At 41.8% G+C, this 21,000-nt stretch overlaps 1 protein-coding gene across 1 annotated transcript; it reads left to right on the forward strand.

Annotated features, from left to right (window-relative positions):
- Nucleotides 1-2,175: 2,175 nt before the first annotated feature.
- LOC106579941 (phospholipase A2, minor isoenzyme) lies at nucleotides 2,176-5,687 on the forward strand. The gene is made up of 4 exons (XM_014160365.2): nucleotides 2,176-2,437; nucleotides 2,613-2,754; nucleotides 5,104-5,231; nucleotides 5,405-5,687. The coding sequence occupies exons 1-4, from the start codon at nucleotides 2,320-2,322 to the stop codon at nucleotides 5,527-5,529; spliced, it is 513 nt and encodes a 170-aa protein (XP_014015840.1). The 5' UTR covers nucleotides 2,176-2,319; the 3' UTR covers nucleotides 5,530-5,687.
- Nucleotides 5,688-21,000: the final 15,313 nt, after the last annotated feature.

Consider the following 21,000-nt stretch of genomic DNA (forward strand, 5'->3'; position numbering starts at 1 on the left):
CTGTACTGAGGTGCTGTGTAGGTACTGGGTCAAATACCTTGCGGTGCACATTGACTTAACTAAAATTATATTTCCTCAGGAGAACTGGACATGAATTACAAGAAAACACTGTCATTATACTTTACACTGCTCTGTTACTGAAATGCATCAAAGCCCTGTCTCAATATACAGTATACCTAATAATACTCAGACTGGCAGACAGAAGGCTAACAGCAGCAGTGTGAGAAGCCCTTATTTTGGTGTTGAAGAGAATCAATGACCTAGCACACAAATCATTTATATAGACTCATGGCCTTGAGGGGCGGGCTTTGGATGATTACCAGAGAGTGCCGGATGCAAAGTACACAATTGTTCACAAGTTACTGCACAAACAGACACTCTATCATAAACACTTACCTACCTGTGTATAGTGATAAAGGTGCATTGAATCACATTTCAATACTGGTTACATGTTTTATTTAACAGGTCTAAGTCGCATTTTTATCACAATCTATTTTTCAAGCGACAGGATTATATGCATAGAGACAGGAGACTCAGTAAGTCATTGTACAAGGCTTGACTGGAGTCATGAACTGGAAATGTGTGGGAATTTAAGCATGTGTTTTGTCATTTACACAGCTGTCTGCTGGAATACAGTGTTCTTTGGAAGAAAGTTAGGGGAAAGTCTAAATTTACCTTCCAGAATATTAGTAATTTATTTGATACAGTAAAATGCTATTTTAACCCTAACAATGACTGCTTTAAGAAAGCAATATTACACTAGAGCAGGGCTCGCCAACCCTGTTCCTGGAGAGCTACCATCCTGTAGGTTTTCACTCCAACTCTGTTCCTGGAGAGCTACCATCCTGTAGGTTTTCACTCCAACCCTGTTCCTGGAGAGCTACCATCCTGTAGATTGTCACTCCAACCCTGTTCCTGGAGAGCTACCATCCTGTAGGTTGTCACTCCAAACCTGTTCCTGGAGAGCTACCATCCTGTAGGTTTTCACTCCAACCCTAATCTAGCACACCTGATTCTAATAATTAGCTGAACCAGGTTAATTAATCTCCAGGAACAGGGTTGGAAACACCTACACTATAGTATATTACACTATACATCCTTTGTCCTGATCTGATCCACATTCTGATTGTGCCCACATACACTATAGCTGTTATATCTACACATGATAGTAAAACATGTCTCTTATCCATCCACATTGTGACCAGATATCCTGGTCCTTCCCTGTATGTAAGTTATTTGACAGATATTATTTTAAAGACACATATTGATGCCATAAGTCAATGGCATTACCTGCCAACGATTTTAGAGGGCAGGTGGAGATTATTTAAATGGTTTAAAACTTTCACTGTTCCGATCAGTCTATATCTGTAAGGTTGCATCTACACCAGTGTTTCCCAACACCAGTCCTCGATTAACCCAACAGCACACATTTTTGCTGTAGCCCCAGACAAACTCAACGGTTACAATTTTTTGTATTTATTAGAGATCCCATCCTCACTACTCTTCCTGGGGTCTAAACACATTAAGGCACTTACACAAAACAAAAGATAACAGTACATCATATAAGAATACACCACTATATAGCTACAAACAAAATGTATGATACCACCATACAACAATATTACAATGTACGTGTGTGTCCTTTCACAGTCCCCGCTGTTCCATAAGGTGTACTTTTATGGTTTAAAAAAAATCTGTTTCTACTGCTTGCATCAGTTACCTGATGTGGAATATAGTTCCACGTAGTCACGGCTCTATTTAGTACTGTGCTCCTCCCACAATCTGCTCTGGATTTGGGAAGTGTGAAGAGACCTCTGGTGGCATGTCTTGTGGGCTAGATGATTAGATGACAAGTTGAATCCGATGTGCTTGTCCGGGGCTACATCTAAAATGTGTACTGTTGGGGCTACTCGAGGACTGGAGTTAGGAAACACTGGTCTACACAGGCACTAATTGGTTTTTTGACCAATCGGCTTGGAAAAAGATCTGATGTGAAAAGATTGATGTGATTGGTCAAAATACCAATTAGTGGAAAAATGTCAGAATCGGGTTGCGTGTGTAAACGCAGCCTAAGCTATCCAGACACAATGCATATCTGACTACTTCCAGAGGTGGTCAGGAAGATCACAATGCGTCTTCTAATCATCTACACCTGTCTATAAATATGGGCACAATCGGAATGTGGATGTGATCAGGACAAAGGACTGATGTTAGAACCAGGTATAAATGGGGCTATTGATAGCAGCAATCCTTGGTAAACCAGTTTAGCACCTGAGGAAAGTATTTGAACCCTGAAATGTCATTCAGATTCCTGGCTGAATGACACAACCCCTCATCTTATCACTTGTTCTCTTTAGCCTCCCTTCATCCAATATCAGAGGTAAAGTTGGTGTTTCCTCTGTCATGCATCCAACCGCCCTCCTGTTGCTGCTGACCGGTAAGACTGTCTCGTTCTAATTATGATTAGAAGATTGTTGCCCCCTTGAACCAATGTGGAATAGGCATTGAATTGACGTCTGTGCCCAGTGGGCTGTAACTCTGTTATATGGAACCTCAATGTCAGGAATATGCGCAGTAGTGTGACTGATAGCTTCATCTCTTTCTTCTGCCAGCCTACGTGGCTCATGGTTCACTGCTGCAATTTGCCAAAATGATGAAGTGCACCCAGCCTGATGTCAACCCCTTCATGTATAATAACTACGGCTGTTGGTGTGGCTTGGGGGGGACTGGAAATCCAAAGGATAAGCTGGATGGGTAACTGAATTTCATTCAACCTATGTTGGACATCATGACCAGGTTTTTTTGTGTGTGTATATTAGGACTGTGGTGGTCACAAGTTTGTCAGCCAGTGATTGTCAAGCAAATAATTGTCGGTCTCACAGTAATTGACCGTTAATTAACAAACACATTTAGCGTCTCCTGGCTTCCACACATAGCATACAAGCCCCTGATGCAGACCTTTGGAACATCTACATGCTTAATTTAGAGTTATTAATGTAACTTAATTTGTTCTACAAATGTTGGGCTATGTTTTGATTTTTAATTCAAGCCGCATGATCCGCCTTTAATGATTTAAGAGAAGTTGCTTGAAAGGCATGCGTTCTGCTATGTTGTTTTTTTACGCAGGCTGTAGACTCTACATAAGTCACATTTTTCACAATTTGACAAGAATTTGATAATGCCTAGAATTTCACGGTGAAATCCCCTTTGTGGCTGTAATGCACCTTTAAAAAATCCAGGCCTTTTGTGGCCGTTGAGTCCTCCTCCCTGAGTGCTGCACGGCTCATCACGTGATCGGGTCTTTCATACAGGCTATAAGTGAAGACGCACATCGGGGATGCAACTGCGTGCGTCCTTACAAATTCTGAGGTGCATATTGGAAGAACTGTCCACATTTACTCAACAAGATGAGTAGGCCCAACGAACAGAAAAAGCACTGGCCTATGTCAGTCTACTATCCCCCATAGTACAAAAGTCGACCTATTCTGTGTGAGAAATAAATATTCCAAACAGTCTGGGCCAGTTTTATTGGGGGGGGGGAAAAAGAATTCTCCCCAATCTGTGGTATCCAATTGGAAGTTAGTCTTGTGTCATTGCTGCAACTCCCGTATGGACTCAGGAGAGGCGACGGTCGAGAGCCGTGTATCCTCTGAAACACAACCCAACCAAGCTGCACTGCTTCTTGACACAATGCCCACTTAACCCAGAAGCCAGACGCACCAATGTGTCGGAGGAAACGCAGTACACCTGGCGACTGTCAGCGAGCACTGCACCTGGCCCTCCACAGGAGTCGCTAGTGCGCGATGGGACAAGGACATCCCTGTCGGCCAAACCCTCCCTTAACTAATTGTGTGCCGCCCCATGGGTCTCCTGTCGCGGCCGGCTGCGACAGAGCTTGGACTCGAACCCAGAATCTCTAGTGGCACTGCGATGCAGTGCCTTAGACCATTGCACCCCTCGGGATTGGGACAGTTGTGGGATGCGATAGATCCCAAATTAATACAACCACTACCATCAACAACTTTTTTTTTTACGCAGTGTGGCTGACCCAACAGATCAGAACGTTTAGCTTAAAATATTGATCAACTATTAGGCTATTTCTTCACATTATAAGTGCAGCAATATAGACATGGTAGTAGGCTATAAGCGTGACTGTTCCATTAGCGGAAAACACCATTATCAAAAGTGACCGCAAATGCAATTCTGCATGTAATGCTTTTATTATAAAGGTGCATTTTTATGGTGAAAATGATCTTCCCTAAACTTGAACCTCACGCCTTGATTATGTATGCCAGTTAGGCTCTACACCCCCTTGTAAAGTGAATTAACTTAAAATTAAGCACATTATTTGGCCACTTTAGTTGTGATACAAATCTTATTAAAACATAGCCTAGCCTATATATGACGTGTGCGACTGATTTTGAAAAAAGGCATAGTTTCTTATGCTGGGCATCATTCACAAGTGATAGGGTAATATTGTCACGCATCAGACTATTCTTGATTTAATATACACTTCTTTTTTTATATATCCTGTCTTTACATATACTAAATATGTGAAAATTAATTTAGAATGGATAGTTATCATGCACCTGTATTGAAATGGGGGCAGCGGGAAAAAATTCATGGAATCTATGCACTTAAATAGCAAATGGAGGATGCTTTTCCCTGTGGTTTATTTTCATGCCAGCCAGGTAGGCTATACTCCTTCTGTGAAGATAAGCAATTATCTCAATATTAGGACAGTTGAAAAATAAATATAGTACTCCTCTTTTTAGTAGAGGCCATTACTCTGTTCTCTCGTGTAATTGCATAGCCTATTGAAATGTTGCACAACATGAGCACATTAAGTATTTGATTAGATTTTCGAATACATTTGCTTTGATGTCAGAGTGATTAGTGGGACAATAGTGCTGAGTACCAGGCAGTTAGCAAGTTTGGTAGGCTACTAATGACCATCAGCAGCATCAGAGCTTGGAGAAGTGTAATTACATGACTAAACGGTCACGTGGAATTTTACTGCCTTCATGACTCATAGCGGTAATATGGTCACCACAACAGCCCTGTGTATATCTCAAACTCTTTACTTTTTCCTCTTTAACTCAGGTGTTGTGAGGTCCACGACCACTGCTATCAAGCGAGCAGGCATCTTCCAGATTGCCGTCCCGTCATTGATTACCCTTACATCAATCTGTACAGATTCTCTTGCACTAATGGGCAGGTCTCCTGTTCAGGTAACAACTGAACTCTAGAAACAAAATAATTTGTGGACATTTGCAATAAACAATACAATCTGTCCAAGCTTTATGAAATTGTCAGATGTACTGACGTTTTGTTGTGAAGGTGAGATTTCAGCTTTGTCTGCTACTGTTTATCATGAGTCTAAACCTGTGTCCTTACTCCTCAGCCTCCAGCCACGTGTGCCACGTCTCAGTGTGTGAGTGTGACCGTGTCGCCACTAACTGCTTCGCCCAGTCGACCTACAACCCTGAGAACAAGAACCTGAACCCCAAAGTCCACTGTCTCTCCTGAGCCAAGTCAAATCAGGAAGCAGCACCAACATCTGAAACTAAATATGTATACACAACTGTAGAGTCACAGAATGTTTCACACATGTGTGCCATGTTTGCTGGAATGGAATTTATTTTGCTAACAAAACTGACAACCTGATTAAATTATTGAATGGCACTCTTGAGTATTTGTTTGTTAGTTCTGCATTTTTATTTAAAGCATAGGTGCCCTACTTGCAACCATTTAAATTGTTGATTTACTTGCACGTGACAGAATGCTAAATTGTAGTTGGTCCCATCATATAAAAAGGCTTATGCTAACTTCACCAGGTGGCAGTGACTATATCCTGGAACAAGTTCTGCATCAGATTGTTGATGTAGTTGGCCGTGTTCTTAACATAGCTCAGTCCAACAGCACATTCTGGTAATTAAAGCAACTATCATGTGTATTTGACTGACTGGTCAAATTGCTCACTGTCAAGTGCCTAGTTGCAGTGGTGTGTGTGTATTCATGGGTGCCAAGATAAACCAGGCTTCCCTAAAAATATTGTCATGACGTGGCCCTCTTTGGGTATAGCGAGTGCCTTCCCCCACTCTTCCCCTTACACCCAGGTTCTGTTATCTCAGGTCGTAAATACCTGGAGGAGACTCTCTCCCTCATGCAGTATAGAGAGGGTTCACAGTAGAACAAAGGAACTTCTTCCTCACAATTTGAGAACTGAACAATATCCATGTTTCGGCGACTGCGTAAACGGTCGTTGGAGGATCCAGCTACGACCGGTCCATGTTGTCTAATGTTTGTGACCTCGAGAGACAATACAGCCACATTACCATAACTCTGTTTATACAAGAGTCTCCCTTATGAGATTTGCATCTTATTGTATAAAGTGAATGAGTAAAGATGACACTTTGAAATTATGTAATGTGATTTTTTAAACTGTTTAGTGAAAAAATCCAATTACCTTTAAAGTTTCACTAAGTCATTGGCCCGCCCCCATAAGCAGACATCGATCTGGCGTCATAGGACAGCCTTTCTACTGTTATGAATATATCCCACCTGGAGGAATTCCCTTGAGACCAAGCGTACCTCGATTACCGAGCGGGCTAAGATTTGAGTAGAGACCATGCATTCCTTGGTTGCTGAATTCTTAACCATACCACGTGGTTAAATTCAGACTATCGATACCGACAGAATAAGAGAATCTTCGATACTAATTACTAGTCTGCAGCTAGGAATTATGTACCATTGAATACGAAGACCGACAACTGCCTAATTCTATAAGAACATTTCTGAATGTTACTCTGAAGTATCCATTCTAACCAAAGACTCCAGGGATGCAGAAAGAATCTCGGATGAACTTTCCAACAGAAAAGGACGATTCCAACAGATCACGACGACACACTGAGCGTAAATATATATACTGATTGCAATTATTCCCGGCGTGAGCGTTCATGTGCAAAGAATTAGCATTTCAATTATTCTAATTATCAACTGTGTAGTGTCTTTTGCCTTTCGTGCCCTTCTCAGTCCCTTTGTCTACCAAGCTGCCATACTGGTTTAGCCCACTAGGGCACATCTATCATTTCCTTGTAACCATACCTACTGTTTGTTATGCATTTCTGTGATTATTTAGTTAGAAAATAAATGATTAAGACAATTGATGTATGGATGATTCATAGCAAAGACTGGGTTCGTGCAGATAACCAACAATTTACGACGTTTGGAATGAGACTAACGTGAGGTAAAGAATAATTCATTAATTAGAAGACTAATTGATCAGATATTAAAATATCTGAAAAGTTATATTAGGAAAATTATAACTTTGTAATCTGAATATTTTCCTTGGTGCCCCGACTTCCTAGTTAATTACATTTACATGATTAGTTTAATCACATAATAATAATTACAGAGAATTGATTTGATAAAATAGCAGTCTTCACTTTAATGATGCTAAAGACACGACAAAATGTACCAAGAAAAAATACATATTTTGTCTCTGTTTCATAATTTATTAAAGTAGAAAATAATACCCAATCAGCGTTGCGCTCAACTGTGAGTGGTCCTGGCACACAAAAAACAAATTGTCAAGGGAAGCCGATTTGACTTTACATCAAAAGCAAACTTCATTGCCAGAAACTACTTGAATTTTTTCAACCTCTTTGTGTCGTTGTCCTCTGGTGGCTGGCTAGCTAGCTAAAATTGTCCCGATCTTAAATTAGCCATACATTGTGCCCATGGCCTGAGAGGATGGAAGTTTAATATGTAGCTAGATGTAGTAGGCTAATGTTAACTAGCTGGCTCATCATTGCCCATGGGCTTCTGAGCGCAGTGGTCTAAGGCACTGCATCTCAGTGCTAGAGGCGACACTACAGACACCCTGGTTCGAATCCAGGCTGTATCACAACCTGCCATGATTGGGAGTCCCATAGGGCGGTGCACGATTGGCTCAGAGTCGTCTTGGTTTGGCCGTGATTGTAAATAAACATTTAACTGACATGCCTAGTTAAATAAAGGTTTTTAAAAAAAAGTTAGCTTAGCAAGCAAGCATTTTAGCCAGGTAGCCTAGGACAACAAAAACTAGATTAAGCATAGGTGATGTTGGAATTAGTGGAGGCAGCTTCTGTTTTCTTTGCGATTTACGGTAACTCTCTGGTTCTAAATAGTTGTTTATTAATCCGAAAATGTCATAAACATTAACTTGCTTGACCATGCTGTAGGTCATGTAACTGTTGGATACATGGTATACTTTGTGGACTTCACCGGACAGAGGATGCTCTCTGGTTTTGTGATGAAACAAAGGTGTGGTTGAATTTATTCTGCCACTGTGTCTTGTCTCGGCCTTAGGTCTATATATCATGGTGGCAAGGCATATGAATTAACGAGTTATAAAGCAAACAACACAATTATCACAACACAGATTGAAATATGGCTTTTTTCTGTCTTGGCTTCCCCAGTGATTTTACACACGCACCGCTATTGCTGATACGTTTTTTGGCTAATGTGTGCCTTGCCAAACTGCTAAATATAGCCGATCAGCAATAATATTAGCTATTTTCTTATTCATCGTTTCACCGTCAGCCCATCCAACAGCTCCAGATCGAACTAAGTACGTTACAGAACGCAATAAGCCGTAGCATCAGGTTGTAAACTGGAAGTAATGAGCCTCCACATTAGAGGTCGACCGATTTAATTAGGGCCGATTTCAAGTTTTCATAACAATCGGTAATCAGCATTTTTGGACGCCGATTATGGCCAATGACATTGCAATCCATGAGGAGACCACCTGTTACCAGTGTTGCCAACTTAGCGACTTTGTCGCTATATTTAGCAAGTATTCAGACCCCTCGAGCGACACATTTTCAAAAAAATGACTAGTGACAAATCTAGCGACTTTTTCAGGTGTTATTGGAGACTTTTGGAGACTGACGTGAAAGCACGTATTGTTCTTACTCTTCTCAATGAGCAGCGGGTGCTGCCGTGGGCCCCACCCCCGTCCTAAAGCACTCACAGGTGGCCCAGTCCTCGTGCAGCAGTCCCTCCCAGCTGCAGTCAGAGCAGGAGATGTTCACCCCTCCGCGTCCAGACTGCAAATGAATCGCGCATGCGGAAGCCGCCGCTGGCTGATCCCGCCCTGTCTTACATTAAAAAAAAACAATTAATCTGAATTAGGGCCAGACTAGTTACCATAGTTTTTTCTTTTGTCTCTTTTTGGTCCATTTAGATTGTTAATGTAGATTGTATACAAAAAAAATGTATGGTTAAAAATGTTCATGTTTTACTGTGACTTGTTGTAGGCTCCTAAGGTTAAGGTTAAAAACCAAACCAAATTAAGAAAACTAAACTCAGAAACAAAAAAACAAAAAATAAAATATAAAATAAAATATAAAATAAAAAACTAAGTAACTCTGCCAGAGTGTCTCTTTTGGGTCACTTTTGCCAGTCCCAAGCCCGGATAAAGGAGGAGGGTTGAAATTGTGACATTAAAAAAAACAAGCATCGACAGAAGAAAGTTCATTTGTAGTTCTAAACATATTTAGGGTGTTTTTTACTCACTTTTTGTCTCTCCCAAGACGTTATTCCTCTCCTACAGCGTCCATCACAATTACATGCACATGGCCAATTATGCAAATTGGCGATGACGTCATTTAGCGACTTTTAGGACAGCCAATAGCTAGTTTCCTTACTGAGGAGTTGGCAACACTGCCTGTTACGTGAGTGCAGCATCAAAAGGACCTGGTGGCATTAAATTGATCTTATAAAAAATAATTAATCTTAACATAATCACTAGTTAACTACACATGGTTGATGATATTACTAGTTTAACTAGCTTGTCCTGCGTTGCATATAATCAATGCGGTGCCTGTTAATTTATCATCGAATCACAGCCCACTTCAACTTCGCCAAGTGGAAAAATCCTACATTTAATTTCAGATTAAGAGTGGTTGGATTAAATGCGGAAGACCATATTTTGGTTGAATGCATTCAGTTGTGCAACTGTGTCGGTTTTCCCTTTCATGCCCAAATATATCATACTTTGATTAAAACAAAGACTTATTGACTTAAATCATTGTGCAAGATCACGGGTAAACTTTGGGCATCGTCTTTCAGCTGAAAAATTTGGATTTTCACTGGTGTGGGCATTTCAGGCAGAAACAAATGGAGGGTGGATGAGTGGGTGTATAACGTGAACGTCCAGCAACCCAACAGGATGCGTGTTGAAATCTCATCATGGACAACTTAAAAATTTTTGCTAATTAGCTACTTGGGTAATGATGTTGTGCAATTACCCATGATGCTGCACAACGATGTAAGTCAATACGTTTAAAAAAAAAATCAAAGTATGATATATTTGGGCTTGAAAGGGAACTGCCCGCGTCGTGCCAATGTTGTGTCTTTTCCAATGAAATTATGTGTAAATCATTTTTAGCCTACATTTCGTTTCAGGGATGGGTTTTATTTGAACGTTACCACCCACCAGCATGGAATTGTTTATTAATTAGAAATGCCTGCCAAGTTTGTGAGTCGCGACTGAGCTGAGAAATATAATAGATCATCTTTGGCAAGAGCAAAGATGGTGGAAAAATTATGTCTCACTCAGGCAGTTTACCATTGAGAAAAATGGTCAGTTCCGGTTAGTTTAACTGGGTGGGTGTAGAGGAGGACCTGTTGTCCTGTATATTCTTAGCATTTTCTTAGCACTGTTCTCTCCCAAGTGCTTGTAAGGGCACAGACGACAGACAGGTAGGATTCCAGTTGAGGTAGTTTAATGACGCTGATTCACATAAAGCAGGAACGGCACAGCACAGTGTATGGCTTGACAATTGTGTTAACCAAGAGTGTGTGTGGTTCTGAAAAGGGGGAAATTAAAAACAATGGTAAATGGCAGGTATAAATTTAATACAACCTCCAATTACATAAGCTGTAAATAATATGCCTACAATAGCTTATGTGCTGCACAGGACAATACAACCTAACAACATGGCCATGAATTCATTAATGAATGATCAGAAGAGTGCAACTACACAGCACTACTGAGCAGCATCATAATCCTCACACAACTGCATGAACTTGAATGTACAGTTGAAGTCGGAAGTTTACATACACTCAGGTTGGAGTCATTAAAACTGGTTTTTCAACTACTCCACAAATTTCTTGTTAAACTATAGTTTTGTTAAGTCGGTTAGGACATCTACTTTGTGCATGAAACAAGTAATTTTTGATCCTATGGCTGAGCACTGGTTGAGATAGTGCTCAGGGTTGTTGCAATAAGGACACTATGGCTTTGCCTTTCTTCTTGCCGGCAGCCAAACTGTTGAATGCTGAGGCAGCGGCTCCACACTCCGGGTTGTCTTTAGCTCCGTGAAGGATGGATGTTCCATGTTTCCTGTGTGCGCTCTTCTGACTTCTGCCCAAGCCTGTCCTTATGCCCTTTGCTTGATGACTGGCCATCGTAGCATGCCCACTAAGGACTGGACCTGTTGTGCGAACTTATCGAAGGCAGCTGTATCTCCACAGTGGACATTGGGAGAGTCCATGACACTGTCTATCTTCTTCAGGGTGACATGGTATGGCTGTCCAAACTTCTCATTTAGGGCTGCCATGATGTCTGAGTAAGGCATGGGAGAGTTGAGGTATGAATCTACCACTAGGCAGGCTTCTTCTAGCTTTAAGTGATCCACTAGTATCCGATACTTGAAGAGCTCATTCCCGTCAGCTGGCAGGAGGTTCCCAAGTGCGATCTTAAGGCAAGCAAACTCACTTGGGTCTCGGCTGTTGAAGTTAGGGATGGTTGGCCTAGGCCCTCTGTAGGTCTGCGCTGCTGCGGCGGTGAAGCCTCTAGGGGGCTGCGGATGGTGTTGAGGGTCTGGCCTAGGTATCCATGGAACCTGATCTGATCGGTGACCTGGTGGGTTGCCTTTGGCTGGCAGCTCTTCGTGGCTCATAGGCTGCTGCATCAGGGTGAGCTCTAGGAGGAAAAGACTGCCGGGTCACTGCACCAACGTAGTGCTGTGAAGGTGCGGCACTGGCCTGGTGAGGAGGTTCGCAATAGTCCTCATCAGGGTGATAACGTAGCTCTCTGGGACACGGCGAAGGTGTAGCCTCTCTTGGAGGGTGGCCTGGAGTCTTGACTACTGATGCAGGTCTGCTCTGCTTTGAGCTCACTCATCATTTTATCCAGGAGGTCTACTACTTGTTCTTTCTCTGGCTGCTATGATTCTTCCACTGTACACCATTCCGGTGAATCAGGCCACTCACCATCATCGCATTCCTCTTCATCGTTATCGTACTCCTCACTGTACTCCTCGCTTAACTCTTCCTCTAACTCTGGTGGGGGAATGAGGTAGACTGGGAGAACTGACTCAATTCGTACAGCGGGGCCAGACTGTTGTTGAGTAGACCTTTGTGGGGGTGTAGCTGGCTGCAGTCAGGTCAAGGGGTGGCTGGAGACTGCAGACCTTATCCACAAGCTTCCTCATTTCCTGTTTAACTCCATCAAACGTGCTAAACATATCAAGAATCTTGTGGACTAGTTTCATGGGCTTAGTAGCCTCAAATGCATAGAACTTGCGTACGAATTGGTACATCGAAACAACATCCCTGCCACAGACAACTGGTCAAGAAATGTAAAGGTAAGTGATATTGAACAGAGAGCTCTGAATATAGGCACATTTAATATATACAATATACCACACCCCCATTCCATGAATTCAACTTTGACCTACCAGCACCATCACCCATTTACCCCAAGGCAGCTCAACCTACCCTGTCCCTATGCCCAACATAACTGGAGTAAGATGTGCCAAGAGACCACTTTTTGGGGAAAAGCTTTGTTTTCAATACTGTTATGTTTTCAATTCAGATTATTTCCAGGGATACACAACATCTTGAAATATATTTAGATATCTTTGTTAGAAATAATACTACATTTCCCTTGACGTAGTGAAGTTTTTGATAGACTACAATAATCACGTTTTTGATAGCCTACAATAATCACGTTTTTGATAGCCTAAATAAATAAATATGGAAATGATGTGCAAGCACTAGCGGTTCTGGGGGGGGTGGGCAGTGCCCCTGTGACAACAATTTTGGACCCCCTCGTGGCCCCCCAAATGGGGAGTATGAAATAATTTTTACATAACTAATTTTTGCTATCGTTCTTTTTTTACATCCGTTATTAGACAGTGGCAACGATGATGATTATGAACATGGTCTTTTGCCTGCTAATGCCTGCAATGCAGTGAAGAAAACGATATGACAACAATAACGTCTAATGTAACTGGCCCCTCTAACAGTACAACTGGCCCCAGCTGGGCCCCCCCAGTTGAAATGGTCTAGAACCGCCACTGTGTGCAAGTGGGGTTTACACTGATAAAACATTCTTGGTACTTATCAACCAACTTTTAAAAATACTAATATCATGTGTCTGTCTACAGATACGACACCTGAGGAAGATAACCTACGGTGTCTCAGCTCACCCATTGCAGTTTGACTTATTCCTCTGATTCATTCACACGGCTATCCAGTTTCACTGTCTCACAACTGGGCCACGCCACAGTATACTCTGGGAAACCAGTCATAGCTATCCGCAGAGGCTCCAAACAATTTACACACTAAGACAAACACAGACGGGTGTGAACAGCAGTCTTAGCAGGAGCTGCAGCTCAAGGTTTTGACAATCAGAGATGGGAAAACACATTTTTGCATTGATTCAGTTTCTTGTACACTGCACAATGTTGAATCCTTTACATTCTTTACTGAAATTACTTAAAATATGAATGTGTGGAATGAAATAAGAGCAAAGCAATGATCATCATAAGGTTCTATTTTTCTCATCTTCACCATCGTCAACATTGTCATCAACACCCCCATCGTATCATCAACATAATCAGTGATGTTGAAACCATCATTAAGGTTCCACCTGAGTGACAGACCAGGGGAACGTCTCCTCTATTTTTAGCCTTTTAATGTTGATTCGATTACATATCAGAATACAGGATCCCTCAGACCTGCCAGATTGCAATGGGTGTGAATGATAAGTGGGAATGGTGGGGGAGTAAGGAAGGTAGTCAGCCAAAATAACATCTCACCCATCAGTGCCAGGTTGAACCCAACCTGTGAAAAATCACTGGTGGCTTGCAGAGGCCTTCACGGTGTATGAATAAATGTGTGTGTCTGTCCAAGAGAAAGCAAGAGAGATTAAAATCCAGAGCCTTATAGGTCAAGCAGGTAGAATGTAAAAATCGAACAATAACAGGAGAAAACCACATTTAAAGTCCATTAGGTTTATACATGCTCTCAGTGCATCAACTATTTGCATCAACTATATAGTTGTGAATTTACTAGTTGTCCTATTAACAACCCTACATACAGGTAACTGACAAAATAATGGACATTTAGTAAATTAGGGATATTCACTGAGTGTACAAAACATTAAGAACACCTGCTCTTTCCATGACCAGGTGAATCCAGCTGAAAGCTATGATCCCTTATCGATGTCATCTGTTAAATCCACTTCAATCAGCGTAGATGAAGGGGTGGAGACAGGCTAAAGAAGGATTTTTAAGCCTTGAGACATCGATTGTGTACTATTCAGAGAGTGAATGGGCAAGAAAAGTGCCTTTTAACAGGGTATGGTAGTAGTGGGTTTTTCACGCTTTACTGTTTAATTTGTTTATAAAGAATGGTCCATCACCCAAAGGACATCCAGCCAACGGCAGGCCAGTGGTTGAAAACGGGTCATTGATGAAGGAGGACAAAGGAAGCTGACATAAATTGTGGAGAGCAACAGTCGGGATACAGATAGTCAATTGACAGTCCAGAAAAACATTGGTGCCCAAAGACATAAGAAGTCACACCTCATTGTACCGTGACACGTATGGGGTATGGCAGCCGACGACCTTACAGAGTTCCACTTCTTTCAGCAAAAAAACAAGAAACAGCAGTTGCAGTGGACTAAGGAATGAAAACACTGGACACTGGAGAACTGGAAAAACATTGCCTGGTCTGATGAATCCCGGTCCCTGCTGTTTCACGCTGATGGGAGGACTAGGGTAGGGAGAAAATCACTTGGGTACATACATTCATAATGCTGCGTGTCAACATTGCAGGCATGTAGTGATGGTGTGGGGTGTGTTTTCATGGCACACATTGGGCCCCTTGATAAAAGTGTAGCAATGTTTGAATGCCACAGGATATCTGATTATCATTGCCAATAAGGTACGTTCCTTCATGGCAGCAGTGTTTTCATCTACGATTATATATTTTTTTCAGCAGGATCATGCCACAAGGCTAGGATTTTCCAGGAAAGGTTCCATAAACATGACAGTCAATTCGGCTTACTGCAGTGGCCTGCCCAGTCACTAGATCTCAATCCAATTGGAACGAGCTAATCGGCGTAGAGATCCTCTACTAGCCAACTTGACACAACTGTTGGAAGCATTGGTGTCAACATGGGCCAGCATCCCTGTGGATTGTCTTGACACCTTGTAGAGTCCATGCCCTGACGAATTGAGGCTGTTCTGAGGGCAAAAGGGGGTGCAAGTCAATATTAGGACAGTGTTCTTAATGTTTTGTACACTCAGTGTGTCTATATACACAGATGTGATCCCTGAGTAAATTAAGCAATTAACATCCCATCATGCTTAGGGCCATGTATAAAAATGCTGGGCAGGTATGGTGGCAAAATTGCAAGATTGTTATAATACTTTTATTGTATCAAATTGTTGTTTTATTCAACAGAATAGAGTATTAACTATTGTGTGTGTGTGTTCTACTGAGGATGGGCCTCTGGGAGATAACACTGACAGGAGATTTACCATGTTTTTTGGGTGATAAAACCTAAAGAGCATTCCAGAGCATGAGTTAATGTTTCTGTTCTATACCGTACCAGGGAGAGATGGTTCCAGTTTGGAGTCGGAGGGCCAGACACTGGTCTCTATACAATGAAAACTGTTGACACAGCAGATACTGTCTGCTATGCATTATAGGTATCTTTCATACAAATCTTAACCTTGAGACCCATTCTATATATCTGTTCGTCATGTAGGTTAAAAGGGGTGTATCTTGGCAATAAAAGACATCTGTACTTTTGTCTCGGCGCTCTCAACGAATCATCAGAGACAGTGATTCGTCGACCAGCCATCGCTATTGCAAAGCTCTCACTAATAAAGATTCAGTTTAAGTATAACTCTGACTTGTGTGATAAGTTTGTCTCTCCTCATTTGATAATACAGAAATTAACCACCACACAGGCCATTATTCTGGCCATAATTTTGGCTACCATGGCTATGCCCATATAGGATGACAATACCCCCATCCACAGGGCACGAGTGGTTACTGAATGGTTTGATGAGCATAAACGATGTAAACCATATATGCAATGGCCTTCTCAGTCACCAGATCTCAATCCAATTGAATTGGAGCGGTGCCTGAGACAGCGTTTTCCACCACCATCAACAAAACACCAAATTATCCAATTTCTCTTGGAAGAATGGTGTCGCATCCCTCCAATAGAGTTCCAGACACTTGTAGAATCAATGCCAAGGTAGTAGGTACATTGAAGCTGTTCTGGCTCGTGGTGGCCCAACACCCTATTAAGACACTTTGTGTTGGTGTTTCCTTTATTTTGGCAGTTACCTGTAGATGGTACTGTCTAGATCAGGGTTTCCCAAACTCAGTGAATATTTCGGTTTTTTTCACAACACTACCTGGCTGATTGGAAAATAATCAACTAATCCTCAAGCTTTGCTAATTTGAATCAGCTGTGTAGTGTTAGGGTAAAAAACTAAACGTGGACCGAGTTTGGGAAATGCTGATGTAGATTTACACAATGAACACACAGAAAAAAAGAAGACTGATAATTAGAGGTCTTCGCGTTTCAATAAAGCGAACCTCCACTCGCTGCACTGTTATTTTGCCTGTTCATTGATCCTCCCTTGATAAATATTTCCGCCCCTGCCTTGTCTGTTGTAGCACACTTGTGCCACAAAACTACCATGAAGTGATGTCCAGAGATAAGAGGTTACATATCATTGATCCATACTCATTACTTAATGCCCGAGGCATTTGTTTAGACTCACCAGTACAGAGAAGGTCAGAGCCTTGATGTCGACAGGTGAGGATGGTAAGGTAGATATTGTTCTTCAGAGGGGGGATCTCATGTACCTCCCTGCCCCCCAAGTGGTCAGCACTCTCATCCAGTGGCCGCTTGGTCTTCACCTCCGTTGGCTGGGGCGTTCCTGGAGACATTGAACCAGCTAAACGGGTCACACTGGTCACACAGGTCAGTCAGAGATGGACAAAAATTTGGTATAAGACCCAGGTCAAAAAGTAAGCTAATGTATGGGGAAAGTAACAATCTGGGGAAGAGTGTCTTAAGGCTGCCTTAGGCGTGGGAAGAAGGACGCAGACTGGGGGCTGCAGCCAGAGATGAGAGATGACCTAATTACTTTCAGGGGTGAATACTATCCTTCTTTTGAGAGAGGAGGGCTGCGAGAGGACGGTGAGAGGGAGGAACAGGGAGAGAAGAAAGAAGTGGGATGAGCTGGCTTCATGAAAGTGAAGAGAGAGAGTAGATTAAGACATGAACATAGGGGGGAATTCTGACCCAAGTTAAGGGGATACCTAGTCAGTTGCACAACTGAATGCATTCAACCGAAATGTGTCTTCTGCATTTAACCCAACCCCTCTGAATTAGAGGTGCCTTAATCAACTGTGTTCGGAGAGCAGTTGTTGTTGGTGGTTAACTGCATTGCTCAAGGGACTAATGACCTATTTTTCCACCTTGCTGGCTCGGGATTCAAACCTTTCAGGGTACTGACTCAACTCTCTTAACTGCTAGGCTACCTGCAAGCGCGCGTAAATTGAATGTAATTCCCTTTTTATGCTCTTCTCTCTCTATACGTATTCTAGCCTTGAACTTAAGCATGAGAATGGCATGCTTTTCACCCGCTATTCGTTTGGGGTAGAGATCGAATATATAAATTAAGGTGTGGCGGAGGTGTGTCTGCAGATAAACTGTATTCAGGGGCGGAAATCCCGGGGGGGACGGGGGACACACGACCCCCCCATCCTGGGAAAAATATGATTTGTCCCCCCCAATATATCACTGAAACATAACTATGTCATTTAAATAATATTAATAATACGCAATGAAAGCAATTGTGCTGATTATAGACACTTAATAGCGCGTTTTTAAGTTTCAAAAGATTGCGACCCCCCCACCCTTTGCCTCACAATGGTTTGATCCACTGCCAGTTCCTTAGTTGGCAAGGTAACAGAGGGGTCATGTCTACTGTCTGAAAGGCACTCAATGAACGTAACTGACTTAAGGTTAATCCAGTCAATCGCGCACACACACTAGCTGAATATGCAGACCTAGCGCGCAAATATTAACTATTAAGCTAGCTAGTACCTATTCCATTTATGTGGCGTCGTCAAAGATGGAATCTTTGCTATCGTCAATTTATTCCAAGATCAGCATGCAGAGGATGTAAGTTAGTACTTCAAAGTCCCTGTGATAAGGTTAGCGATAAACTGAAGTCCAAACTGAACAGAACTACACTCTCTTCTACCATTGTCTTAAATATATTTAATGGTCTCGTTGCAAAAGCTAAATTGTCGCAAGGGAACTTTTATTTATTTATTTTATTTCACCTTTATTTAACCCGGGTAGCAAAGATTATAGCAAACACCACTGAAACTGAATTGGTGCTCGCTAGCTTTGCAAATTCAGCTATTGTTGGAAGCCAGCCAATATGAAACAAACTATTACAATTACAAAAGGTTGCAGCATATGTTGTGTAAATGGTGAACTCATACAGCTGTCAACTCTTGTCATTTTAATCCGTTTCACATTTGCTAGCTACCTTTTAGATCGAAGCCCAAATAGAATGATAGAAGATGATAGAAGCCCATCTCCTACTGTAAATAACCTACACACTGTGTGTGTGTGTGTAGCCAGCCAGCCAGCCAGGTAGAAAAATGGCAGAAAAATAAAAGACGGACATCAGAGTATTTTTCAATACACCAAAACGCATAGTAAGAACCCTAGTAGCCTAATATCTCAAAGACTAGTTGATAAAATGTTCATAAGAAAGAAATGAAATTCTAATGGAAATGTTTCACAATGATGTCATTAGGCAGAGCAGGCAACAGATGGCACACAGACAGCAGAGTTGGGGACAGATATGCAGGGACAGACTGGCAGAGACAGGGAGTCTCAGGTAAGTTTGTTGAGTCTTTGCTTGGCAACATTATGAAAGGTTCTCAATTTTTTTGACTTGTAAAATAGGAACATAATTGGAAAATGCCATGGATACCCCCACTCTCAACTTAAACTGGTGACTGAACTAAGATTTGTTAAAGGCAATGGTATTGCTGTTGTGATTAGTTGTGTAGTTTTGGGTACCAATAGTTAGGAGTACGGCAAACACCTTATTTCTTTGGTTCCTCAATATACATTTACCATATTACAATGTAGGCTATGTGTTACAGCACTACTTTTGGTGTCCCCCTCAGGAATTGCTCTTGAGAAAATTTCATGTAATTGTCCCCTCCAAAGTTGATATCAGATTTTCGCCCCTGACGGTATTCCAACACCTTTACACGTGAGGAAAATAAGAATAAGGTCTAGCAAACCAACCATTTCCAAGTGGTATAAGCCTCTACTTTATTTTTTCAGATAGAAACACCCTTCTCCATGCACTGTAATTTACAGCTTGATAAGAGCTATTGACAAGACCTATGTAAATGAGTAAACCGATTAGATAAGGGAATTATAAATGACAATTGTTTTAGATCTATTTTACCTTATAATCGCTGGAGACAAATGTCATATGGCTGCAAAGTGAAGCATAACATATCAACTTTCCAACAGTGAAGTTTATGAATGCTGTGCCATTATGAAGAATTGAAATTGTATGGTCTTTTCATTTGCAGGGATGGCACTCGAATGTCTTAAAGGAGTTACATGTAATCTTTTTGCATTGTAATTTCAGAAACTTTAATATGTAATGGACCCACCCCCATTCTAATGGTGCAGCCTTCTTATTGGTCAACAAAAGACAGACTGGGCCTGAGCCTCACACTAACCGATTGTGGCACAATCCGTTAGCGCCCCAGTCAATTTGACAACAAGAGATTCGCTGGCCCAAAAAAATATTGCATATAACTGTATTTTGAAAGTTATATATCTTGAAAACTTGATTGCTGACATGCAAAACATGTTGGGACTAAATCAACAATGGACTATCTCACCAGAGAAAGCAGCCGAGCGAGCGAAACAGCGCCCCTCTGTCTTACTATATGTAGCCGATGTATCTGATTCTGTCTGGCCAAAAAGAGTATAACATGCCATACTCTATTTTGCAAGACAGCATCAGATACATGGGCTTCACATACATGTCCTCTGCCTCGATGATGATAGTATTATCAGCAACACCTGTCTTTTTACTGAAGAAATGTGTATTGTATCCCCAAGAGTGTAAGTTTGGGTTCGGGTTGGGCTGGGTTTCTACTAAACTAGCCTTGTCGAGAACCAGGATTCCCTAATACGGGTAAGCCTGGGGAAGTTCATGGCAGAAAAATAGCTAAATAGGGGTGGAGACCTGGTGTAAGTCAGTGACGCCTTGCTACGCGTCAAAACAATCAAATGCCTTGCTTGGGCGGAGCTCCAATAATGCTCACTAGATTAGTGTCATAGCTGTAAGTCTACGTTGAGGATTGCCGGAAAATCGTTGATTTTAAAACCCCATCAAAATATGTTTGTGTATAGAGCACACTTCTGAGAAAACAGAATTATGTTTTTCCTCCAGGTTTACTGCAATGTTGCTAATTAGCATATGGAACAACTCTCTGCAAAATGTGGCCTTCCTGGTCTGAAAACAGTGACGAACATAACACGTTGCACCAATGGGCATGTGTGGGGAGGGTTATTGAAATGTAACATCCAATCAAGATCTTGCCGCTGGGAGTCAGCGGACCATTCAAACC

The sequence above is a fragment of the Salmo salar genome, chromosome ssa20 (genome assembly GCF_905237065.1).
Source record: "Salmo salar chromosome ssa20, Ssal_v3.1, whole genome shotgun sequence".
NCBI lineage: Eukaryota > Metazoa > Chordata > Actinopteri > Salmoniformes > Salmonidae > Salmo > Salmo salar.